Source organism: Vulpes vulpes, chromosome 12 (genome assembly GCF_048418805.1).
Source record: "Vulpes vulpes isolate BD-2025 chromosome 12, VulVul3, whole genome shotgun sequence".
Lineage (NCBI taxonomy): Eukaryota > Metazoa > Chordata > Mammalia > Carnivora > Canidae > Vulpes > Vulpes vulpes.
The window spans coordinates 105,924,267-105,947,240 of NC_132791.1; the positions used below are offsets into that span (position 1 = coordinate 105,924,267).

The 22,974-nt window shown below is 51.1% G+C and overlaps 1 protein-coding gene across 4 annotated transcripts in view; it reads right to left on the bottom strand.

Moving 5' to 3' along the window:
• APLP2 (amyloid beta precursor like protein 2) overlaps positions 1-22,974 on the bottom strand; it is an 81,163-nt gene that overhangs the window by 1,672 nt on the left and 56,517 nt on the right. Inside the window, exons 4-17 of one of the 4 annotated variants that reach the window (XM_072729325.1) lie at positions 21,922-22,034; positions 20,985-21,178; positions 20,468-20,676; positions 19,264-19,431; positions 16,221-16,351; positions 15,164-15,238; positions 13,575-13,733; positions 12,537-12,665; positions 8,474-8,573; positions 6,843-6,995; positions 5,284-5,319; positions 2,395-2,480; positions 1,617-1,691; positions 1,097-1,252 (exon numbers count right to left, since the gene is read on the bottom strand). In XM_072729325.1, coding sequence (XP_072585426.1) covers positions 1,097-1,252; positions 1,617-1,691; positions 2,395-2,480; positions 5,284-5,319; positions 6,843-6,995; positions 8,474-8,573; positions 12,537-12,665; positions 13,575-13,733; positions 15,164-15,238; positions 16,221-16,351; positions 19,264-19,431; positions 20,468-20,676; positions 20,985-21,178; positions 21,922-22,034 — 1,784 coding nt within the window. The remainder of the gene's footprint in view (positions 1-1,096; positions 1,253-1,616; positions 1,692-2,394; positions 2,481-5,283; positions 5,320-6,842; positions 6,996-8,473; positions 8,574-12,536; positions 12,666-13,574; positions 13,734-15,163; positions 15,239-16,220; positions 16,352-19,263; positions 19,432-20,467; positions 20,677-20,984; positions 21,179-21,921; positions 22,035-22,974) is intronic. The other 3 variants (XM_072729327.1, XM_072729326.1, XM_072729328.1) reach the window with 3 other exon arrangements.

Genomic DNA, 22,974 nt, shown 5'->3' on the forward strand with positions numbered 1-22,974 from the left:
CGCTCTCTAATAAATAAAATATTTAAAAAACACGAATTGCCCCGGAGACCAGAAGACTGGGCCGCTTGCTGCGCAATCCCCTGGGAACGAAAATCATCCCGGTGTCCGATTGCTGCTGGGCAGACCAACAAGAGCTGGTGGTGAAGACAGAGGAGGAGGAGGAGAAAGAAAAGAAGGGGGTCACAGAGGCTTCTGAAAACTGGAGTCCTAAAAGCTGAGTCTGAGCTCAAGAAAAGAATGAACTGAATTTCCTCGCACCACAGCAGAACCCGGTCTCAGTTCTGCTACTCGCTATTCGGGACGGCCCAGGCGAGCCATCCCTGTGAAATCAGAAACGGGACCGGACCATCTGCGGGGTCTTTCCCAGCTCAGGAATTCTACTATGAGGCCAGTGCGCCATGGGAGGTGAAACCATGTCACTAAGACACGCATCCAAACTAATCTTCCAGAGCACCTCACGTTCCTTATTGTTTTTGTTTTCTGGAACCGAGAACCTCTGGATGTTCCCATCACCCACCTCAAAATGAGTCGTAAGCAGTTCTAATTATGAACTGGTGGAAGACGGAACAGAAACAGTCTGCTGTGGGCTCTAAGTTTCCTGTTGCTTTTTCCCCCCATTAAAAAAAGACTATTACTTCTATTTCATACTTTTAACATGTAGTTCACTCATGATTGCCATTGTCACCTGATCTGTCACATACCCGGTTTGCTCCTCAAAAGAAGAAGAAGAAGAGAAAAAAAAAAAAAAAGATCAACAACAAAAACCAAAAGAAAGAAGGGTAATCGACAGTCCTCATTCTCAACTACCTAAACATACCGGAAAGAAGAGAACACTAAAGAAATCATCTGAGAAAAGCTTTCACCCTCTGTGGCAGAAGACGCTCTTGCGGTTTTCTCAGGTTCACGGCCAGAGCCCAAACTAACGTTAAGATGTGAGAGGGCCAACTTAGTTCAGTGGGGACGGGCTTCCAAAACACGACCTAAGGACGCGGTGGGGAATTTACCTGGAGCACGGCACCCACGCGCGGAGGCGTCGGAATTCCATGAACCGCCCCGACAGCACCGGGCCAACGGTCACCAGCTCGGGGCCACTCACCTCCACGATCCCGTGGCTGATGGTGCCGTACTGTCTCTTCCTCAGCATCACCAGGCTGATGACTATGACCGTGGCGATGGCCACAGCGATGACCAACAGCCCGATGAGCGCGCTGCTGCTGAGACTGAAGTCCTCCCGCAGTGGCCCCACAGATTCCTACAGTAACAAAGCACGTGCGGGACAAGGTCTTGGTGACCCTGCATGCAAGACCCAGCGAGCAGGGGACGGACACGCGTGCTCCACGAGGGCCACGCTTCCGGAGTCGTGACTCTGAAACCCGAGGGACCTCTAGGAGCCTGCTTCCCGGTTAACCAGCCCCATCGGGAAAACTCCCACTCTTCCAGTCTCCATGGAGATCCTAGGTTCAGCTCTCTTATTCAAAAGTACAGAAAAATGGGGATGGGGCCCCCGATCACTTGGGACACCTGGCATCTCTGTTTCCCACATGAAACGAAGAGGGAGAGAAGCAGCCAAGAGCCACGAGAAACCTGGCAGTTAGGTTTTGGAGCTGAGCACGTACCGGCTCTGCCTCCAGGCCACCGACCCTCTCGGCATTGAAGATCATTTCCTTAACATCCAGAGTCTCGTCGATGACCTGAAACAGCATGAAAATATCAGCAGCTGGGTGGAAGGGGAGACATTTAGTACAAGTGGAACCGCTTCTTTTCTACTCCATTCACTACCCGGTACCCAAGGACACCCACGACCCAAGCCGTTCCATCCCATTCCTCTACATCGAGTCACCAAACCCCCAGAGGGGGAGGCTAGTGTGGACACAGGCCAGTGTGTCACGGCTGGCTCCCCGGGGCTTTCACCCACATCCTCCCTGAGGTAACAGTCATGGGGAGACACTGCAGGACAGATTGCCAAGGAGTCACTCAGGCGAGGATGACCCAGAAATACCAGTGACAGAAAATGCTAGAAGAATAATTAATAGTGGGGTATAAACCTAAGGCGATAGAACCAACGTCGACTCTATTCCATTTTCAAGTTATTAAATCTCTGTACTCGCTTGGAAATGGCCTCTCATATTTTATTCATATCTGTAGTTGCAAATGTGTCTTCCCCGCTGTATAGCAAGGGATGAGCTACTGCTGAGAATTAATTCTTTATTCCTTCTCACGCCCAGATGCTAAACAATACGACAAACTCGTGGGAGCAGTTGGAGCCCACCCATCTCCCAGCATACGGAGAGCGAACACATGGAGGTTCATCTGGAGAGCGTCTAAAACGGTGCCACTCACTCTAATGAGTTTCAAAATTCAGCAAGGGCAGGGCAGGAGGGAGAAGCGGCTCACCATGTTCTCATCCACTTTATTCTTGCTGTTGATCACTTTCTCCTCGGCACCGATCAGCCCTCCGTCCTGCTCTCCCACTCCAGAGCCTGTGGAGAGAGGTCACGGCTGAGCGCTCCCCGGCCTGGCCCACGCCGCCCTCACAGCAAGCTTGGTCCTGAGGGCCGGGGAGCCCTCCTGGTCACCTCCCTGCCCCACAGCCCCACCCGGCTACATGACACACGACTTCGTTCCCGTGCCAAGGATGCCCCATGTGCTCTAGAAGGATGAAGGGTGCAGGCAGTTTGCAGAGGACCGATGGGTACAATGGACGAGGACAGGGTGCTCAACGGATGTCCAACTTGGAAAAATGGAATACCAGCCTTCAGAAGACAATGTTTACTGTGAGACAAACACTAGTGGAGCCCAGAGGCTTTCTAGCACAGAAAGATATGTGATGCTGCCGCCGCGCACCCATCGTCCCACAAGCCGGCCCTTCGACAGCCTGGGCTCCCTCGGGATGGAGGACCCAGCACGGCAGCAGGGAATCTGCAGGTCTGCCTCGAGCATTGGGTTTTATCCCACAGGCGGTTCTTTCTGCCTGACCCCCCTTCCCGACCTCCAACACGTCCCACTTGTCCCCTGAGCCGCAGCCCCTCGTGGGAGACGCTCCCCGCCCTCAGCACTCCAGCGCCTGTTTCTCCTCAACGCAGCTTCCTCTGTGTGTCCCCCTGGCCTGTAACCCTCTGAGGGCATGGATCGCAGAGGTCACATCTTTGATGGTGACCAGAGAATGAACAGGAAGGAAGCATTCCACAGACAGGGAGAAGCTGAACGCGAGGTGGACAGTCCCGTCTACAAATGGAGCAGGACTCACCGCTCCTCTTGTCAAGGTGGGACATCGCCGGGGCCAACATCCCCTGTGCGCCACGCCCCAAATGACAGTATCCGAAGATGTGACGTGGCGGAAGCCAGTGCAAACCCGGGTGGAGAAGTGACGAGCCACCCTCATTTTTAGCTTCAAAAAGCATGTAACGTCTAGCTATCCTATGAGTTTTTTAATAATAAAATACACGGTTCTGTACAAAGGTCTGGGTTTTGAACCTTCCATAAACAGATCAACCTGCCGGCCCACTCGGCATTCTAAGGGGACCACCAGCATGTGAGGGAGGATCCCACACGAGGATACGGCATGCACTGCCGCCGCTGGGCTGGCCGGGCGCAGACGGTGACACCTGGGCCCGGCCCCAGCGGAGCCTTCCAGCTCGCAGCCACCCTCGCCCTTGACCAGGGCCAGGAGTCGTAGCCACCACAGGCGCCGGGCGTGCAGCCCGACATAAGGCTGGTCTTTCCTAAGCTTTTATTGTAAAGAGGAATTTCACAACTTGATTCTAGGGTAAGTTAGATCAGGGCTGGCTCTGTAGCCTCTAAGTGCCACTGGAGCAGGGACGCTGTACCCCGACCATGTGAGCAAGAGGCACCTAGAGAGCTGCTGCTTCAGCAAGGATGTGGATGAGCAAACCTAGGAAATTCTAATCCTCCCATCCTTCTCCCTCTCCTCCTCCAGACTTTACAGGTCATAGGGCAGGATCCTATTTGAAAAATAACATGGCACTGAACCAACTAACGTAAAGTCCTACTAGTAGCCTCGGCTGCTATCCCAACTAGTAACAACTGAAGCATGAGGGCAAAAGCCAGGTAAGCTTCTAGAAAACTCACCTCTACCCCTAAGAATCCGAGAGGGACTGTTGAGAGGAAAGGGAACACCGGCACCGCCAGGAGGAGGCTTATCCAAGCAGAAGAAAATCAAGCATTTACCCCTAAGTGATTTTTAGATTCAAATCGCACTCCTCTGCATCAAATTCTTAGAGAACACCGCGAAGTCCGTCCATGGTCCTCCGGAGCTGACGGGGGGTGAGGGTGGGGGTGGGGGCCTCATAAAACACACACTAAGCGTTGAAACGTATGCACTTCTCACAGCGACCCCAGGACTGCAGACTAAGGAGCAAGCCAGGGAAATTCAGCAGCATTTTACAGGACAGAAGCAGCAGGGCCTTTGAAGACAAAGGAGCTGGGGTTCAAATTTGAATTCCTCTGCTCCTCAAAGTCGTGACTCCGAGCAAATAATTCGGTCTGAGGCTTCTTGGACCACCCGATCTGTCAGAGCTGAAAACCAGGCCATCGGCGTGCCCAGTGCATCCGGTGAGACCAAGTACAAGGGGCGCTCAGCAAGGTGCTTGCAGGGTCCAGCCTGTTGTGGAGCTCGGACACTCACGACCGTGGAGCGCGAGCTCACCTGTCGCAACCTGTGCCGTCCAGCAGCTTCTGAGGAGCCACAACTCAGGACAGGAGACAGGTGGCAACAGGCAGGTGGGTACCACAAAGGGCCAGGCACAGCTAAGAGGAAGGGAAGGATGTAGCGGGAGGGAGCAGCAGATGGGGAATACAAAGAGGTAGAAGAAAGCGACTTTCCACCTGCCCCTAAAATAAGCATTTTTTTTAAGACTTTAAGTAAACTCTACACTCCCATGTGGGGCTCGAACTCCCAACCCCAAGGTCAAGAGGCACGTGCTCTACTGAGCCAGTCAGGCGTCCCTGCATAGGTTTAGATATTTTAGTAACTCCAGCCAACCTAAGTTGCATATACATTTGAAAATCTACCCAGATGAAAATGTTTCATGAGAATATCTGGTTTTGGTTACTCTGTATTGTCCGGCCATGCAGAAGGAAGATGTGGGGTGGCCACCTTATAACCCTGCACCCGGGGCTACTCTGGCTCCGCTCACAGCCACGTCTGAGGAAATGAGGTGGAAAAATCTCAGGTGATGGTATGACACAGAGAATGAAACTCCTGACACACGGGGGAAGTGAAGAGGAATGAGGTCTTAAAGGGAACATCTTTGACGGACCAACCTTTTTTCATTGGGTGGTACAACTCCCGCTGAGTGTCTAGCAGAAAGGAAAACAAACAAACAAAAAATAGTACAAAAAAGGAGATTAAGAAAGAAAATGGCGTCTTTCAAAATTCCGATCTTAGATTTTCTCTATAACGTGAAGAGGTATTGTATCCTTCCTTAAAAACATGCCTGAAATATCCCATTAAACCAACCAGCAGTTAAGGTCCGCAGCATAGGGACTGGAAGGCAGGAGAGAAAGAAAAAGGTCTGCCTTGGGTCGCTGGGGGGGAGAGGGGGTTTGGGGAGATTTCCAAGCTCTTCAGAGCTGAGCCCACTAAGTTATTTTTTTCTTTTTCCCCAAAGTTATTTTTCTTAGGGAAGAGCAAAAATATAGTTAGTATGGACTGTGGTTTTCTGACAAGGAGACAAGACTCCAGTTTGGATCCATCCGAGGTGCCCTGACCCCAAATGAGGTACATCAGCGTGGCCACCCTACAGGCCCGGGAAGCCCGGGATTCTTAAGTGCAGGGCTTAGGAACGAAGCGGTATCTCTTTATTTATCTGGCTCTCTTCTCAGATTCTGATTACTGCAGGGCCAGCCGTACGGAGCTGGTACTTCTGGGGTATCCAGTTCAGAAGGCGTGTCAGGGTCTGAAGGCTACGCTGGATGTCCCCGTTGCCTGCATTTGGCACCTTCCTCAGGCCTTCTGTTCCACCAAGGCTGCATCTGATCAGGGGAGGTGACCGTTCCCAGGATTGCAGGGGTTCAAATCCTTACTCTCTACCTGGGCAGAGACTCCACCTCTATCTGCCTATACCCAGGACCCATGAGGACACCCCAGGACCTAGCCAAGAGGGCTCCCTTTGAGGACTCAAGGAGAGCACCTGGGCACCAGCTTAGCCAGAGCGGCATCTGATGAGGACTCTATCCACTACTTTCCCCATCACTGCCGTCAGTAGTAAGAGTAGCAAACTGCTGCTTCCACCCCCTGGTCTCAGGGCACCGGGCTCGGCAGTTTATTTCTGGTGCAGACCCACAGCTTTTAAAGATCCTTTTAGACACTGAGAACCAGCAGCGGAACAGAAGCAAGCATGCCAGAGCGGGAGTCAGAGGGACACGGCCTCTGGTCACCCCCCAACCCCACCCCCCGTACCAGAGGTGTCACCTTGAGCATGTCAGGCCACCTCTGTGGCCTCTCCACTGCCTGCCCCCCCCCCCCATGTTATGAAAAGCTAATGACCTCATATAACATGACAGTGCTATTTAAGGGACTTCCACGTGCAAGGCGCCACACACCCTAGAGGCAGCTGACAGGACCAGGAAAAAGAGAGGGTTTCACACAAACCACCCACAGAGGGGGGGAAGGTTACTCACCTCACAGGGATACTGAGGCCAGCAACGTGCGGGCGCCCAGCATGGTGCCTGCAGTCGGGGCTCAGCGGATCTGGCTGTCAGCAGGGGCACCGCCTCCCTGGCACACCCAAGTTCAAACGTCCACCTGTCGCGTCCTAACCGCCTCTCCCCCCCCCCCCCCCGCCCCCCAGCCAAGTAGGCGCACTGTCAATCATACGCACCTTCGTTCTCAGGTAAGGATGGGAAGGGATGGAAAGGGTGGAACGGCGGGATCTCATCACTCTCTTCGGAGCTCACCCGGACGTCCACGGGGGTCTCGGAGATGGAGGCGGTGAACTGGTCCATGTCTGCGCGCTGCTCCTGAAGTAGCTCGTCTGACAAAGACAGACACGGCAGGGCCCGGCTTTCAGAAGGCCACGGGCGCGATGGAGGCTGACGCGGGTCATCACAGAATGCGCGATCTGCTGCGGGGCCACCGCCAGCTGCCCTTGCCGTGGACAACCCCTCCTACCTACACCCCGACCGCACAGCACCATGGGCCCCCCTCTCTTCCTTACGGACCCACTCCGGTTGGGTGGTTTCACCCCCGGGGCTGTCCTAAGCACCATCCACAGCCCATGACCCCCAAACCTGTACCTCCTCCCTGCTGCCCTGACCTCTGGCTCCTCGAATGCCCCCCCCACCCCACACACCCTCTCCTTAAGCTCCAGCAACTTCAACTTCATCATGCATGAAGAGACCGCTCCCCGCTCCCCTCAGTGCAGTGCAGCCCCACCGCCCACTCCGCGGCTGATGGAAGCCCGGGCGTTACCCTCACTGCCCGCACACCCCGCTCACCCTTCCTCTGCAACATGCCCCAAAGCCCCCCACATCTCTCTTTCCTCCATTACCGTCAAACGCCCACTACCAGCATTTTTTACCCGGATTTTTACAATTGCTTCCTGGCAGGTTTCTAATTTTAATAGCACACAGCAGCCAAGTAATTTTTTTTTAATTCACATCCTTTTTTAAAGCAAAGTACAGATCTAGTCACTCCCTAGTTTAAAACCCTCTCTCGGTTTTCCATTATCTTAGGATAAAACCCAAACTCCTTGATTTTGAACAAACTGGCCTCTGCCAACTTCTTTGGCCCCATTTCTCTGTGTGTTCTGGTCACACTGACTTAAAGCTCAGGCGTGTGCAGTCGTCATGTCCTCTGCTAACAATGTCTTTCCCCTCATGATCTTCGTGTGGGTGGCTCCTCCTCCTCCTCATGTGGCTCTCGGGTTCCTGTGCCCAAGACAGCCTCCCTGACCCCTCAGCCATGCTCCACCATCCACCAACTATTTTGTCCCCCACGTGGCACTCCTTGTCTTGTTTTCCTGTTTCCCCTGTATTAACATCATCTCCAGGATACATTGTCTCCTCGTGCACCATTTTACTCTGTGACACATGGTGGACAGCGGACTTGTAACTATTTGCCAAAAACATGAAGATGAAGAGCACAAGAGGGAGGGGAAGTGAGAATGTGTATAATACAGGTGCCTTGAAATGCACCAGCAATTAAGGGGGAAAGGGCAACAGGAAGTTCCCCCGGTCCCTTGCAATTTCACACCCTAGACTTTTTTTTCCCTTCCGGTAACAGAGTAAAGGTCAAGAAACTCAAAGCTCTGTGGCTCACAGCCCGCCCACCTGCCCTGGCTTATTCCTTGACCTTGCCACATAAGCTTCAGCGCATTCCAGGCTTAAACCCCAGCGTGCTAATGCCCCGCTTCCTGGCCTGACTGTCCTGGTTTCTCTAATCTTGCTCTGCTGCCACCCCAGAGCCTCGGCCAGAAGTTCCACTGGACCTCGATACAAACACAGCACCCACCAATTTCCTCCTGGATCTCTTGGGCTACGTAAGGTACTTTGTAGAGCAGTGAGAGGCTTTGGTTCCTTCTTTCTTCAATCACATGGAGATGTGTCATCACCTGGGGGAAGAGCATGGTGGAGAGGCCCTGTTAACAGAGCCGGGCCCGGAGGCGGCTTGCAGACACACGCTTCCACAAAGATCAGCTGCAAAAGTATATGCTCTGCAGAGCCCAGCAAAGCAGGTGGTCAGGGGAAACATATTAATCCCCACCCTACTTGCTGGCCCCTGCAGTACAATAAGCCACCCTCATCCGTGAGGCATAAGTTCAAAGACCTCCACCCGACACCTGGAACTGCAGGTAATACTGAGCCCCGCATATAAGAGGTTTCTTTCCTGTGTGGACATATCGAAAATAAAGTTCAATTTAGAAACCAAGCAATTTTAACAATAAGTAATAATAAGAGACTAATAGTAAGTAATAACAAATAGGAACAATTATACTATAATGAAAGTTGCTTAACGTGGTGTCTCTCTCTCTCTCAATACCTTCTTGTGCTGTACTCACCCTTCTTGTGATGACGTGAGGAGATCACGTGAGGGGAATGACGTAGGCACTGAGACATGAGGTTAGGCTACTGAGCCCCTGACGATACCTCAGGGGAAGGGTCACTTGTTTCCAGGCCATAGGAAGCGAACCCTCAGGTAAGGAGTGTGCCCAGACTGTGTGTGATACCCCTTGGTGATCTGAGCACTTATCCAGAGAACACTCCGAGTTAAAAGAAACTTTAAAAACTTTCACTAGGCAGTTACTGATTTTGATTTTTTTTTTTTAAAGATTTCATTTATTTATTCATGAGAGGCAGAGAGAGAGAGGCAGAGACACAGGCAGAGGGAGAAGCAGGCTCCATGCAGGAAGCCCGACGTGGGACTCGATCCTAGGACTCCAGGATCACGCCCTGGGCCGAAGGCAGATGCCCAACTGCTGAGCCACCAAGGCATCCCTGATTTTGATTCTTATATGAGGCACTTCATAATTTACTTGTTGGGTGTAAAAGAGTAATTCATACTATGCCAGATACTCGGTAAGGTTCTGCTGAGTGAAAGATGGAAACAGTCCATTTTTACCACTGGTCAGATTAGGTGGGGTAAAATGAGAATGAAATCACTGGCTAAAAAGTGGATTTGCAGGGAGAAGGGGCCATTCATGGATTTGCTTAGTGAAGTAATTGCTTGAAATGATTATCATGGTAAATAATAGAGCTAGTTTATTCATATTTAACTGAATTACTTTTTCCTTCAAAAATTTACAGAGATAGAAGTGAACCTGATTTTAGGGGGGTGATAAAGGAACACTTACCTACCATCTGTCTTACACAGTTTACTACCTTTTCTGAATGAAACAGTTCCAGGTTGTTGATATTTTTTACAAAGGGCGGGGGGGGGGGGGGGGAAGCCATCACAACTGGTCATTTACTTTTAAAGCTTTATTGGGGTGGAAACGAAAGGTGATGGGATCCCTGGGTGGCTCAGCGGTTTAACACCTGCCTTTGGCCCAAGGCATGATCTTGGAGACCTGGGATCAAGTCCCATATCAGGCTCCCAGCATGGAGCCTGCTTCTCCCTCTGCCTGTGTCTCTGCCTCTCTCTCTCTGTGTGTGTGTGTCTTTCATGAATGAATGAATGAATGAAATCTTAAAAAAAAACAAACAAACATTGCATCAAAGTAAAATGGAAAGGGAAAGGGAAAGGAAAAGGGAAAGGGAAAGGGAAAGGAAAGAAAGAAAGAAACGAAAGGTCACGTGGGCTAACACCCACCCCAAGGCCACAATCGGCCTGTTGCAGTAGCTCAACGCCAGCTACTTCAGGACCTGCAGTTACCAGGCTCATCCTAAAGAGGGTGCTTTAAGTCCAGGGATTAATTACGTGGGCTTGAAGCCATTAGCATGGTCAAAATGGAAAAAAAAAATTAAATGGAAAGATGCTTTTATTGTAGATTGATGTCTCTCTGACCTTTAAAAGCAGGGATGAAAGCAATTTAATTTTATATTTGCCATTCTTTCAATCAAGTAAATTGATGGGAAAGCACAAGACTAAGTGCCTTAGATAGAAAATGCAAATAGAGAGAGACTGAAAAGGCACCACCAGCAGTCTTCATGCGTGTTGACATTGTTATACTTCAGATGAATTAAGAATCCATTTGATTGAGGACGGTTCATATGCCCCCAGGAGAAACAAGAACCACAGGGTGGGATACTGGACATAGCATCTTCGCGGCAAGCTCCTGGGCTGCAGCACGAAGGGTCAGGGCACCATACCACTCACCCCGGACCCAACACACACGCTCTAATAGGCTGAGCATATTCAGCATTCTCTAAAGTGTAGATAATACAACAAGGGAACATGCAAAAGTTCATGTAATTCAGCAGCCAAGAATCACTAGAATTAAGGGCTTAGAGCACAGAGCAAATATCACAGAGGAGAGCTGGGTGTTTCCCTGAGATCTGCTAAGAAGGGAGAGAGTTCCACTTCCCATGCCATCTGGTGTGGCGCTGTGATCTTGCTGGCAGACGACTCATTCCCTAGCTGTTAATTTAATACACTGATCGAGGGCTCTCCTTTCCTTCTGTTCTCAGACCATATAAAAATGGCTCTTCTTCTGTAAAGTATTACATGATAATCTAGTTTTTCCACAAAAAAATCTGAAAAAAATGTCATGTTTTTGGGTTTTGTTTTCAAAAAACCAAGTAGACCTGAAAAATCTACCCCCTGTCAAGATGGATGCATTGTTCCATCTACACTTCCTGGAAGCTCCTCTAGGATTTGGCCTTTTGCCTTCTCTTCTACTCCAACCAGCTTAAAGCAAAGCCCTGAGCTGCAGGCCTATACCAGGTGCCTCCTGGGGTCCCCAGAGCCATCCCTGTCCATATTTTCCCATTCTTCTCATTCCCCTGATTACCTAGCACCTGACTGTTGAAGCCGACTTTGCATGTTTAAGGATAGTTATTCTTCATCTTTACAACTACTATAATTAATACTATACTGATGGTGAGTTGCTCCAGGGTTCAACTTTGCAAGGTCAGATGTGAGTGCAGAGTCTGGCATGTGGACAGTAGGCACACAAACTCCTGAACCAAGGGAGTAGCCCACCTCAGTTGCCAGGCTCCCAGGACTTTGGGCAGATGGCCTCACAATCCTAATAACACACACAGCATGAGGCTGGGAGGGGAGTTGCTGGGGAGGTGGGCAAGTGTGCACACGGGTGAGCGCATCCCATGGACACTGGGCAAGCTGCAAAACACTCACCTAGGAATGTAAAGCCCAGCCGGGCACAAGGATGAAAGCTGTGCTTTTTAAAGCTTTGAAGTTCACCAAGTAGTAAGAAACTACCTTTCTACGTAAAGTACCATATTTAAATTAAAATATGGGAGGAAATTAAGTCAGATCTGTTATGTCATTACAAGGCCCAATAGGCTAAGCTACTAGACTTGCTGGTTTACAAGGAAGCCAACAGTCTTGCAGGCAGGCTTCTTTTCTACGAATACAAGAGAGTAAAGCACGACTTAACACACAGACAATACTGAAATGAGAAAGAGGGTCCAGAAACAGACCTCTCTGGACGACTATAAAGGAAAGCTGGATCCCGCACAGAACAAAACCCAAGAACGTACCAGTGAGTGTCCCAACTAAAACTAATGTACAAAACAAAAAAGACCAATTTTTAAGAACTGCTTGGTATAGTTGCCTAGAAAGACTTCAAATATTAATTCTGGTGGTACCCCAAATCAGAAGTAAACAGATATAAAAAAGATTGAGAAATTGCCTTATCTCTTCAATTCAATTGTGCATTAAGCTTCCAGAAAGGCTTTAAGTAGAAATGACTTAATAGAAGAAAATATGGAAAACATATTTTTAAAACTAGGATCTCTGCAAAACCAACTCTTGTAACCTAATAATGTCTTTGGAAAGAAACCATTTATCATTTTCTAAGCACAACTATCAGGGCTGCCCGACCACTGGACAAAGCTAAAGTGCCCCCGCTAGAGACCTTCTCCCGCCACAATTTCTACTTTGTCTGGTGTACCTGGGATTTCATTTGGGCTGCCTTTTCTGGGTCAACAGCCAACACATGCTGGTAATGACGGATGGTATGCAGGCGATCTTTGTTCTCAGCGCGGACGTAACGCCGCAAGGCCTGGAGAATGCGATGAGGCTGCAAGAGAGAATAGTAGTTTTAAGATCCAGAGACCCAAAAAAAAAAAAAAAAAGATCCAGAGACCACAGAATGAAAACAGGCAGGAAAGCAAAGCTGCAAAACACTCACCTAGGAATGTAAAGCCCAGCCGGGCACAAGGATGAAAGCTGTGCTTTTTAAAGCTTTGAATTTCACCAAGTAGTAAGAAGCTACCTTTCTACATAAAAACTACGTACCAAAAACTACATACAGTTCCAAGCTTATGTTGGCTCCTTAACCAGCAGTATCTTCCAGAGTCTGTAGCCCACTCTCCTGCTCAATCTGTCCTCTCTCCTGAGCTCAGTGCCTGACACCTTGATTACAAGGCAGGTGATCCCTGTGTCATCCAGGAAAGCCTTTACTTGCTCACTTAAGAATAATACCAATATCCTACTTTCCAGTACTTTGCATTCCCCCAAAGTAAAGTAGGTTAGAGTCAAGGGATAAACAAGTGTGAGACCACGCTTCCACACAGGGCTTCGACGTAAATTCCTTTACCTCTTTTTTCCTAATCTTATTTAGAACAGAGCAAGTTCAAAAGCTTTGAAAGGCATGTTTTTTTATTCTCTAAAAGTAAAGCTACTACAAGAAAATTCAGTAATTGAGTAACTACCAACCAGTACCCTGAGGTTATGCTTTTCCAGTGTAAGACACTTCCATCTCCAGGTGGCACATGCAAGCAGCAGGTGTAAGGCCAAGGTGACATAATACAGTTTCCTCCCCATTCTTCTTCCTTTCTCTCCTTCAGCCTCACCAGAATTTGTCTTAAAAGTGTCATGTGTTTGCTGACCTGCGTGTCATCACGCGTAGGCTCGACACATGCCCTACGTTACAGCAGGAACATTGAGGCTAGCATTCATCAGAGCCGGGGCTCCGCACACCACTCACCCGCGGGGGGTCGGACTGCAAGGCGGCCAGGTAATTCTCCAGAGCCATTCGGCGGCGGTCATTCAGCATAGCTTCCACTCGAGCCAGGTGGGTCTCCACCAGCTGCTGCTTCTCGCTGGCTGCCTCCTTCTCTAAGGCTTTAACCATAGCTTGGAAGTGCTAAACCAAGAAAGCAGGAACAGATACGTAAGTCATGGCACCTAGAAGACGTCTAAGCCAACAGCCAGAGCCCCCGATGCTGCCTCTCCTTGCCCAGAGCCTGTGCCAGTCGATAACAGGGTCAGAGAGGGGAGCAAGGGTGAGATCCAAGTATACTTTATCTGATCGCTGTCAGAAAAACGACTTCCTTATCTAATGAGCGTGTGTTAAATTAGAGCGGCAGGGTGCACCTTGGCACTGCCGGCAACGGAAATCACCAGCGCCACGAGCCCAATTGTGGGCTTCCTCAACGTGCCCTGCGAGGGAAGCGATGCTGTCCTTTCCACACCACAGCAGAGGCACCCACTTCCAAATCCCGAGACGCAGACCAACAGGAGCCATATCTTGAAACATATCCCAGTAATGGGGTGGGTTATGTGGAGTCATCCACACTGAAGTTCCGAAGGCCAAGTATCTAGCCCGCTGGAAGGGTAAAGTTGAAGGCCCTGAAACTACCTCTCCCTGCACAGGATGCACCGGCCGCATAAAAATTAACATTCAGATTTCCTAGGTGACTGACACAAAAGGAAAGGTGCTCCAATTAAGTGTTAACATCACAAGAAGACAGAGTTCAGTGAATCATAAACACGAACTGATTTAAAATGCAATCAGTTTTATGAAACCTAAATTGCTCTCCCTGGGACTACCACACTCTCATCTATTCAACGGGGACCCAGCTGCTGCTGGGACTCTAATGTTACAGGCTTGCAAAGTTACAGATGAACTGGGATCAGACGGTCTTATTGTCTGCCTTTTGACTTTTGAAGACGTCCACAAAAAAAAAAGAATTCAGGGGATGCCTGGGTGGCTCAGCCGACTCAGTGTCAGACTCTTGGTTTTGGCTCAGGCCATGATCTCATGGGTCTTGAGATCGAGCCCCGTGCCCCCCTCGGGCTCTGCGCTAAGGGGGAGTCTGCTTGAAGACTGTCTCCCTCTGCCCCCTCCTCGCACTCACATGAGCTACCCACGCGCTTGCACACTCTCTCAAATAAATAAATAATTTTTTTTATATATAAATAAAAGGGGGGGGGGGAGGGAATTCAGTACTGCTGAAAGCTGAGTCACAGCCCCAGAATGAAGATGACTGAGGACTTTTGTCAGGAGAGCACAACTGACAGACACAGCCAGCTAAGGTTGCTTCCTGGCATGAGTTAGGTGCGCTCTGGTCGGTCTGCTTTCCTTCTACTGTGGGTGATCGACTCTAGAGAATGCCAGTTTGCAGATGAGAAGGGTTTAAAAAAAAAAAAAAAAAAGCAGGCCAGTCAAAACTTCCCTGTAACATAAGCTCTCAACTGAAAGAAGGTGTCTAACTCTAATTTCCTGGGAGTTTGGCTTTGGCTGGGTTTCGGAGGGCCAGGCTGGAGGCTCTGTCCCTGGAGAACGCATCTCACCTGAATGAGAGTCTGCCTCTCTGCTTTCGGGAGGTTCTTGGCCTGAAGCTCAGCCTCTTCCCATTCCTTCTTTACCTGGAACAAAGGTCAAGGCCAGTATCACCAGAGAATCCTCTCTGAAACAATCCCCCCCCCGTTTCCTAATAATAGCACCAGGCCGTGGAATCTAATATGAGAAACTGCAAATGGAAATCGCCATCATATGACCCCTCACGAGCTCAGCGCTGGTTAAGCTGGTTCACAGAATTACTGCTCACAAGGTCCTGGACCACTACCATCCCAAACAGAGCCTCAATGCCATGACCTCCTGGTTTTATAACCTCAGGCAAGTTATTCAGAAGTCTTTGTGCCTTAGTCTCCTTGCACTAATAAAACGCGGGGTGGAGGCGGGTTTCATACCTACTTCTCAGAACTGTTGTGGATAAAACAGATTTAACACACATTTCCAAAAGTGTAATCCCGGGACTGGTGACATGTGAGATTTTAGGTAGGATTCAGACCTAAAACTCTCTTCAATTTTCTTTCGATCTTTCTGAGTAACTCCAGGAGGAAGCTGCACTAGGGTGCTCATGCTGCTCCGACACTTATGTCTCTTCTGAGAAAGCAGCGGAGACTGAGAACCTTCCGCAGGCAACAGAATCTCGCTAGAATAGGTTAATATAGGTTTGCTCCTATCTAATACATTTTTAGTTACCTGTTCTAATGGCAAACAATATCAGCTTTCTATCTACAACAGTGATATAAAGTTTCCCTCCTTAAAATACAAAAATATTTTAAAAGCTAGTTAATAGCGAAGAAAAACAAGGATGTAATGGTTACAGGAAGTGCTCTGAGTGCTCTGCAGAGTCTGAGCACTGATAAGCACTCAGAGTAATTACATTATCATGAGGGGGTGGGAGGTGGGGAGGGGGCTAGGGTGGCCCAGAGGTGGCCCTGTTGAACTCTCACATGCAACACCGCCTGACGATCCAGGGAGAAGGGGTCCCTTTTCTTCAACCATGGAAACCCTTTACTCAATGCCACACCTCAGGGGTGTAAGGGGAGCGCCAAGGTTTACCCTGTCCATTCGGTTGCGGTGCCGTATTTCCAGCTGCTCCTTTGCCTTCTGGAAGCGAGCGTGCTCGTTGTCGTCTGCAGAGGTCTCAAAATACACATCGACATCATTGGTTGGCAGAGGAGTTGGGGGAACTGAAACGAAAGGAGGGGTTCCCTCTGGGGGTCAGGCCCAACATGGGAAGTGGGCTGCGCGCTCGGAAGAGGCTCGAGCTCAGGCCTGCAGAAGGCACCTGTCTGCCCAGCACCACGCTCTCAGTACAAGGTGCTCCTGTCTGCCGAGACTCCCCACGGCTGTCCTGCTTCCTGACGGGACACTGGACCTCCAGGCCCGTCCACGCCCCCCGGCATCTTTGTACCAGCGAGGCACCTCCCTGGGACTTCAGGGGAAGAAAAGGGAACCTACCATACCTTCCCTCGGTTCCTGCAATCTTAAAACCTAAAAACTAAGGATTTCTGTCCCTGATCGCTTCTGGCTGGAGCCAAGGGCGGCCATCAGACCTGCAAAGGCACCTCCCCAGATGCTCCATTCTGAAAGGAACTGTGGTGCCCAACGGCCTCTGCATACAGGCTGCGTAGGGCCCGTCCAAGCTGCTCTAGCTATCTTTTTATCGTTTTCAACAAGACTGAAGAAGTCGTAGCCCCACCCCCAACACCAGGGAGAAGAGGGATCGACACCCAGCTGAGGAATCTGACAAGGACTCAGCACAGTGTGGAGACGCTTTGGGTGTTTGGATCCACGATGCTCCCTGGCCTCACCAGCCCATCACCCAGACACACCCCTCACTGCTGCTAGTCGGCACCCGGGCTCACGGGCCCCAGCAGGTGAACACTGCGCAGTGGAGCTTAACCTCGTGGGCAGGTTTGAGATGACAAGCTTACCTCCTCGACCCCGTGGGAAATACCCAAGAAAAACTCTTACTGGCCCAGTTCACTCCCAATCTCCCAAGCCAGGGAGGACACTTGCTCGTACAACCTGCTGTGTCATGACATCAGCGCTAAGAGAGGAAGTACTGAAACCCGGTGAGTGGCCTTCAACTCAGAAATAAAGTCGCCTAACGCCACGTGGTGTAGCTGTAACACACCACCAAAACATCCATACGAGCGACATGCGCACCTACACGCCAGCCACTCCAAAGCTCTTCCATCAAAGCATCTTTCACTTACGTTCAAACCTACACACTACAAGGAAAACCCCGTCAGGAACGTTTGGCTCCTACGTATGCTTCCACAGGATCACCACGGCCAGTTTTCACATTAACTAGAGTGTACAGCTTCGCAAACCCCATTCCCCATGACACTCACAAGTTGTCGGGAGGACGTCAAAGCACGGAAGCCGTCGGTGCCAATACGCACGTTGCCACCGTCTGCAGCTTAAAGGCTTATGTGCTGCAGACAGTCTTTGGTTCCTATCACTGGGCTGGATAAAGATCATACAAACCACAAGCTGCCTCCACCCCCGGGAACAAAAGGTAAAGGCAGAGTGGGCCTGGAGACCTGGTCCGGAAAACCCGAGGGGATGAACACCAGAACCACAGCCCCTGGTCCGTGGGAAAACCGCCGGCTCTAGAAACCAGCACATCATCCCTCTTCGGATCCCTGCAGGGAGGGGCACAAACCCCACCAGTGGCCAGTGATGCTTCTAGGCGGTCAAAGCCCTGGGGCCAGGGACCCACCAGGACATGAGCACAGGGCTTCTCTGTGGCCCGTCTTCCTACCACAGGCATCAGAACGACAGCTGCGCAGACCGCAGAACCGCGATGCCTCGAGAACCTAGGTCACCGTACGGCACCACCTGCGTGATCCTTCAGGAAGCAACCGCCTCTCCCTATTCTGGGAGCTCCTCCATGACCCCGCATTCCTCGGACTTCACCTCCAGATTAGGACTCCTTGCCCCTTGGTTTAAGCAACCTCGCAAAGCAGGAAACATCACAGTAGGCTCTGCCTCCAGCTTTCCTGAATAAAAAAGTTTCTGGGCAGCCTGGGTGGCTCAGAGGTTCAGCGCCGCCTTCGGCCCAGGGCCTGATCCTGGAGACCCGGGATCGAGTCCCACGTTGGCTCCCTGCATGGAGCCTGCTTCCCCCTCTGCCTATGTCTCTGCCTCTCTCTGTGTCTCTCATGAATAAATAAATAAAATCTTTAAAAAAATGAAAATATAAAAGTTTCTGCCACCAAAGTTCCCTAAGGACTCCTACTGTTTCCACACTTTCAATTACTTCCCCGAAGAACAGCTTCTCCACAGAGCAGCAGCTGGGGGGTGGTGCTAAAAGCCTACTGTGTTCTGTTGGGATTCGGAACATCTTGGGGGGGCGGGGGGAGCACACGAAGGTATGAAAGGGAACACCCAGCGGAAGCTACAGCCGAGGACTCCTGAGAGCAGCGACCAGGAGCGACCAGGAGCGAGCAGTAGCTCGCTGCTCCGACGAGATCCAGAAGCAGAGCCAGGGAATGAGCGCGGAACCTGAGGACTAGCGAGGCCGGGGGAGGCGGCCCTCCGGGGAGGACCGCGGGGAAAGCCAGAGCCCTCCTGCCGCGGCCGCGGGAACCCCGCTCGGCGGAACCGCTGCACTTCTTCTGGGACCAAAGGACACGTGGACGAAAATTCCTTCACTTCCTAAAGCTCCGCGGTCCAGCGTTGCCAAAACACTGGAGCACCAGCTACCACCCCGCAGCCGCCGGGCCGCTCCCTAGGGCAGCGCGTTCCCGCCTGCAGACCCCGGAGGGGACGAGGACAGAGGGGACAAGGACAGAGCAGCTCGAAGACGAGACGGGGAGCGCAGCGTGTGCGCCCCCGAAGGACGGACAGCCGAGGGCGAGGTGGCCGCCGCGACCCCGCCGCCACCAGCCCCACGGGGAGCACGGGACACACAGAGCCGGGCTGGCGACGGCCCACAGGAAAGCAAGGCCTAGGTCTAGGAAGCACAGAGGGGGGACGACAGCAAACACCTGAGTCGGCAGGGAGCACCACACAGACGCGGCCACGGGGACGCCGGGAGAGACACGGCCGACAGGACAGCGCTGCCGCGCGGGCCGGCGCCGGGACTTACTCATCGTCTTACACACAGCCATACAATAGTCCTCAGACTCAAAATTGTTCCTGTTGCCTCCGCAGCCGCCATATATAAAGCGCACGCACTTCCCCTTGGAGAGGTCGAAGTACCACCGGGGCATCACGGCCCGGCAGGGCCCCGTCATCGCCTCCTGGGAGCAGACAGCTGTGTGGAAACGGTCAGAGCGTGAGCAGGACGGGCAGCGGCTTCGCGGGCCTCGCGAGGCTACAGGGGGGCGGGCGGGCGGGCGACGCGGCCCGTCAGCTGAGGCCGACACAGCCCGGCTGCCGCCCACCCGCCCGCCAACACGCGTGTCTCAGATGCTGGCGTCTAGCCTGACGTCGAGTTCTGGGCCTCCCGCTCCCGGTCTGGGAGGTGGGGGCAGCGGCCTGATGCGCCCACCAGCTGCTGCCAGAGGCCGAAGGAGCGCGGCGTGGGCGCGAGGGCTGTTTTAGTGGCCGCGACCCCAGGAAGCGCCACTCAGGCCCCTGGCAAGCCTGCGCGTACATGTTTACTTTTTATGTTTTCTGAGGTGAATCGTAAAGTCTGGACTCGTCAAGTGTTTGGCCTCTTGGAGCCCTAAATCATTCTTCAGGTCTCCAATGGCTTCGGAGACGCACCAGCACGAGGCTGCCCGGCAACGGGCTAGCGTGCTCACCACCGCTCCTCCCCTTCTTTGAGGAACTGGCAGGACGAAGAAGCGGCCGGCCCGGCTCCTTGGCCAGCGGTCATTCCGTGCCACCCGCCCGGGCACAGACAGGGCGGCCTAGAGATGGGAGCACACCCAGGAAAAGAACCAAGCAAGTCTCTTCCGTTCTAGAAGGTCGGGGCTTGAGAAGCACTGAGGAGGAGGCTCCCCACGGGGAGAGAACCCCTCGGGCTGCACGTGGAAGCGTCCTGCCCATGCGCACACCACGCTCTCTCCCTGGTGCTCTGGTCCGGTCCCTGTCCTCCAGTCAAGTCCTTACAATGCAAACAAGACTTTCTGATTCACTTCTGGGTCCCTCCCGAGTGGGCCAGCTGCAGGAGCGGGACCCCCAGCCTGGCCGCCAGTGTGAATAGGGCACGACCAGCGTGCTGCAGGCCGCCCTCACGTCGGCGCCCAGGAGCGCCAGCTCTCCTGGGACTTACCTGGGAAATCCAAAATCGTAAGCAAAGACCACCAAACGGATTTTAACGCCACGGCTTTACGTCGGGTTACCTTTAACGTCGTGAGTAATTTCCTTTTCTGAAATCGTCCCGTCACTGCTGGGCTCAGTTGGGTTCTCGTCATTGTAGTCATCTCCTTTAAAGGTGTCGTAGTAGTAATCACGGTCTTCCACCACTTCCTCCCCTTCCTCCTCGTCCTCGTCGTCCTCGTCCACAGCTGCCTCTGTGAAGTCCTCCAAATCCGCTTCGGTAGGAAATTCACTAGAGGTCACAGCAGAAAAGGGAGGTTAATACGGATTCCTATGTGCAGCGCACAACAATGATTCTCTTCCCTATTCTGAAACGCAAAAACAGAGACAGGAAACCAGCTCAACTCACGGTGAGCTCTGTGGCCACAGGCCAGAGAGCCGAGAGCCACCCGCAGTCTTGCCACCAGCTGTGGCCAGAAGGGAATGCCAGCTGGCCCCCCTCCCGCGGCCTCGGGGGAAGCCCACCGTGCCCGGAGGGAGGGACTGGCAGGCCACAGCCAACAGCAGAACCATTTCAGGTTCTTCTTCTCTGAGGTTTACCTTTTGTAAATATCGTAGTCTTCCTCTTCATCCTCCTCCTCCTCTTCTTCATCTTCCTCCTCCTCCTTTGACACAGTAGATTCAACAGTCTTTGTCTGGGGGCAGCACACATATTCAGTGCCATGGAACCGGTCTACCCCACAGGGCAGCAGCATGCCGTAGCGATATAAGGTCATTCCCTGAGCCAGGCAGGCCTAAAAGAAACCCGTGAGTCCACATCAGAACGTTGACGGATGTGGTCAAATCGTCCCCTAAAGAAATGCCTATCTACATCGCTACGTAATACCTTCTCTCAGGAACACAGAAATTTTCTGTCAACAAGCTGCCATGCTGTAATTTTAAGATTTACTAATTTTGCTTAACTTGTGATGAGGAAACATCAGTTGGGTCAGAAACAAAGGAAAGCCCAAAGTTAGAAAAACAATTAAGGAAAAAGGAGTTGTTGTAGTCATCAATGCTGGCAGCTAAAGGTGGTAAGAGATCATTCACATTCCTCACCGCAAGGGCGTGATGTCAGAATTTGACCCAAGAAACTGACTGGAGATCCAGCTTAACTACAGAAGGCAAGTGTAAGAAAGGCTATTTCTCCTCCCAGAAGAATGAAATGGCATTTAATGCAATCAGCGTGTTCATCAAGACACAGATTTTTTATAATTGGCTATTTCTGCTCTAAGGCACTAGGGTTTGGGACAGCCTCCTTGGGAACCCAAGGGACAGCATTCTTCCTTTTCAACATCCTTAACTATAGGGGCTGGGTTGTCAACACTGTATTTCCCTATAAAAATGCCCTCCCAAATATTTTTAATTTATAAGATACAAGTACTCATAAACTCTGAAAAGATAATGGGAAAATTAAATCAAGTTGAAATCAGGAAGTTTCAAAGAAAATGCTACTTTGTCTTTTAAAGGGAAAACAATACACGATCTGTTCTTTTACCTCTTTCACCACAGTGTGCCAGTGCTGGTGGTTCTCGCACACTTCCATCTGCTCTTTGTGGGAAAACTGGCACTTTTCTGGAACTAGCAGAACATCACTTACGAATTCACCCACTGGAAAGGAGAAAGCTTTGTTACAAGCAAATCTGATCGTGGTTGGAGGTGGTAAGATCCTGAAGATTATACAGTTAGGTGTAAACAGGAGCAAGCTCAGATACACATAAGCTGATGTGCCACCCTCCTCTTCGAAGGTCAACGGGACGTTACGGCTCCAGGCAAACAGCCACAACAGCTCAACATTCCCTTACAGTCCTGATGCCTGGGACTCTGCTCACTCTCCCCAGACTCCAATCCTTACAGTCTGCATGGCTATCACAACACACGAATAGAGAGGCCTCCCATTCCATGATGTCAACAGATACTCCCTACTCCCTACTGCCTCTGAGTTCACCGGAATTCATATTCCTAGCCTCCTACTTCCCTATTTCTGCCCATATTTTTTAACTTATTTACTTATTTTAGAGAGGATGGGATGAGGGGCAGAGGGAGAGAGAATTTCATGCAGACTCTGCACTGAACACGGCCTCGAGATCATGAGCTGAGCCAAAACCAAGAGTCAGATGCTTAACCGACTTTGCCACCCAGGCACCCCAGCCCATGTTAGTCCTAATACAAAATGCCAAGAAAGTAAGGGTGTTCTTCTAACGTATGGGTGAATCTTACTTTGGCCCTCTGTGTACCTAAAAACACAGCACCATTTTAAGTGACTCAGGTAAGACTCCTCGATGGAAGGGAATGGGTGCCTCTGGGATGAAAAACTCTGGCAGACACTACTTTAACCAGGTGACCAGCCTAACATCACCAGTAATGACAAGCTGCCATATGTGATGTGCTAAGAAGAAAATATCACTACACGGTCTTTCTGCCAAAAATATGTCATTTGAATCTAATCGTGATAAAACAATAAGACAAATTCAAATTCAGGGATATATTTAAACAAGTGGCCTAAACTAAAGAAAAAATAACAAGTCATGAAAGATTTTTTTAAAAAGAC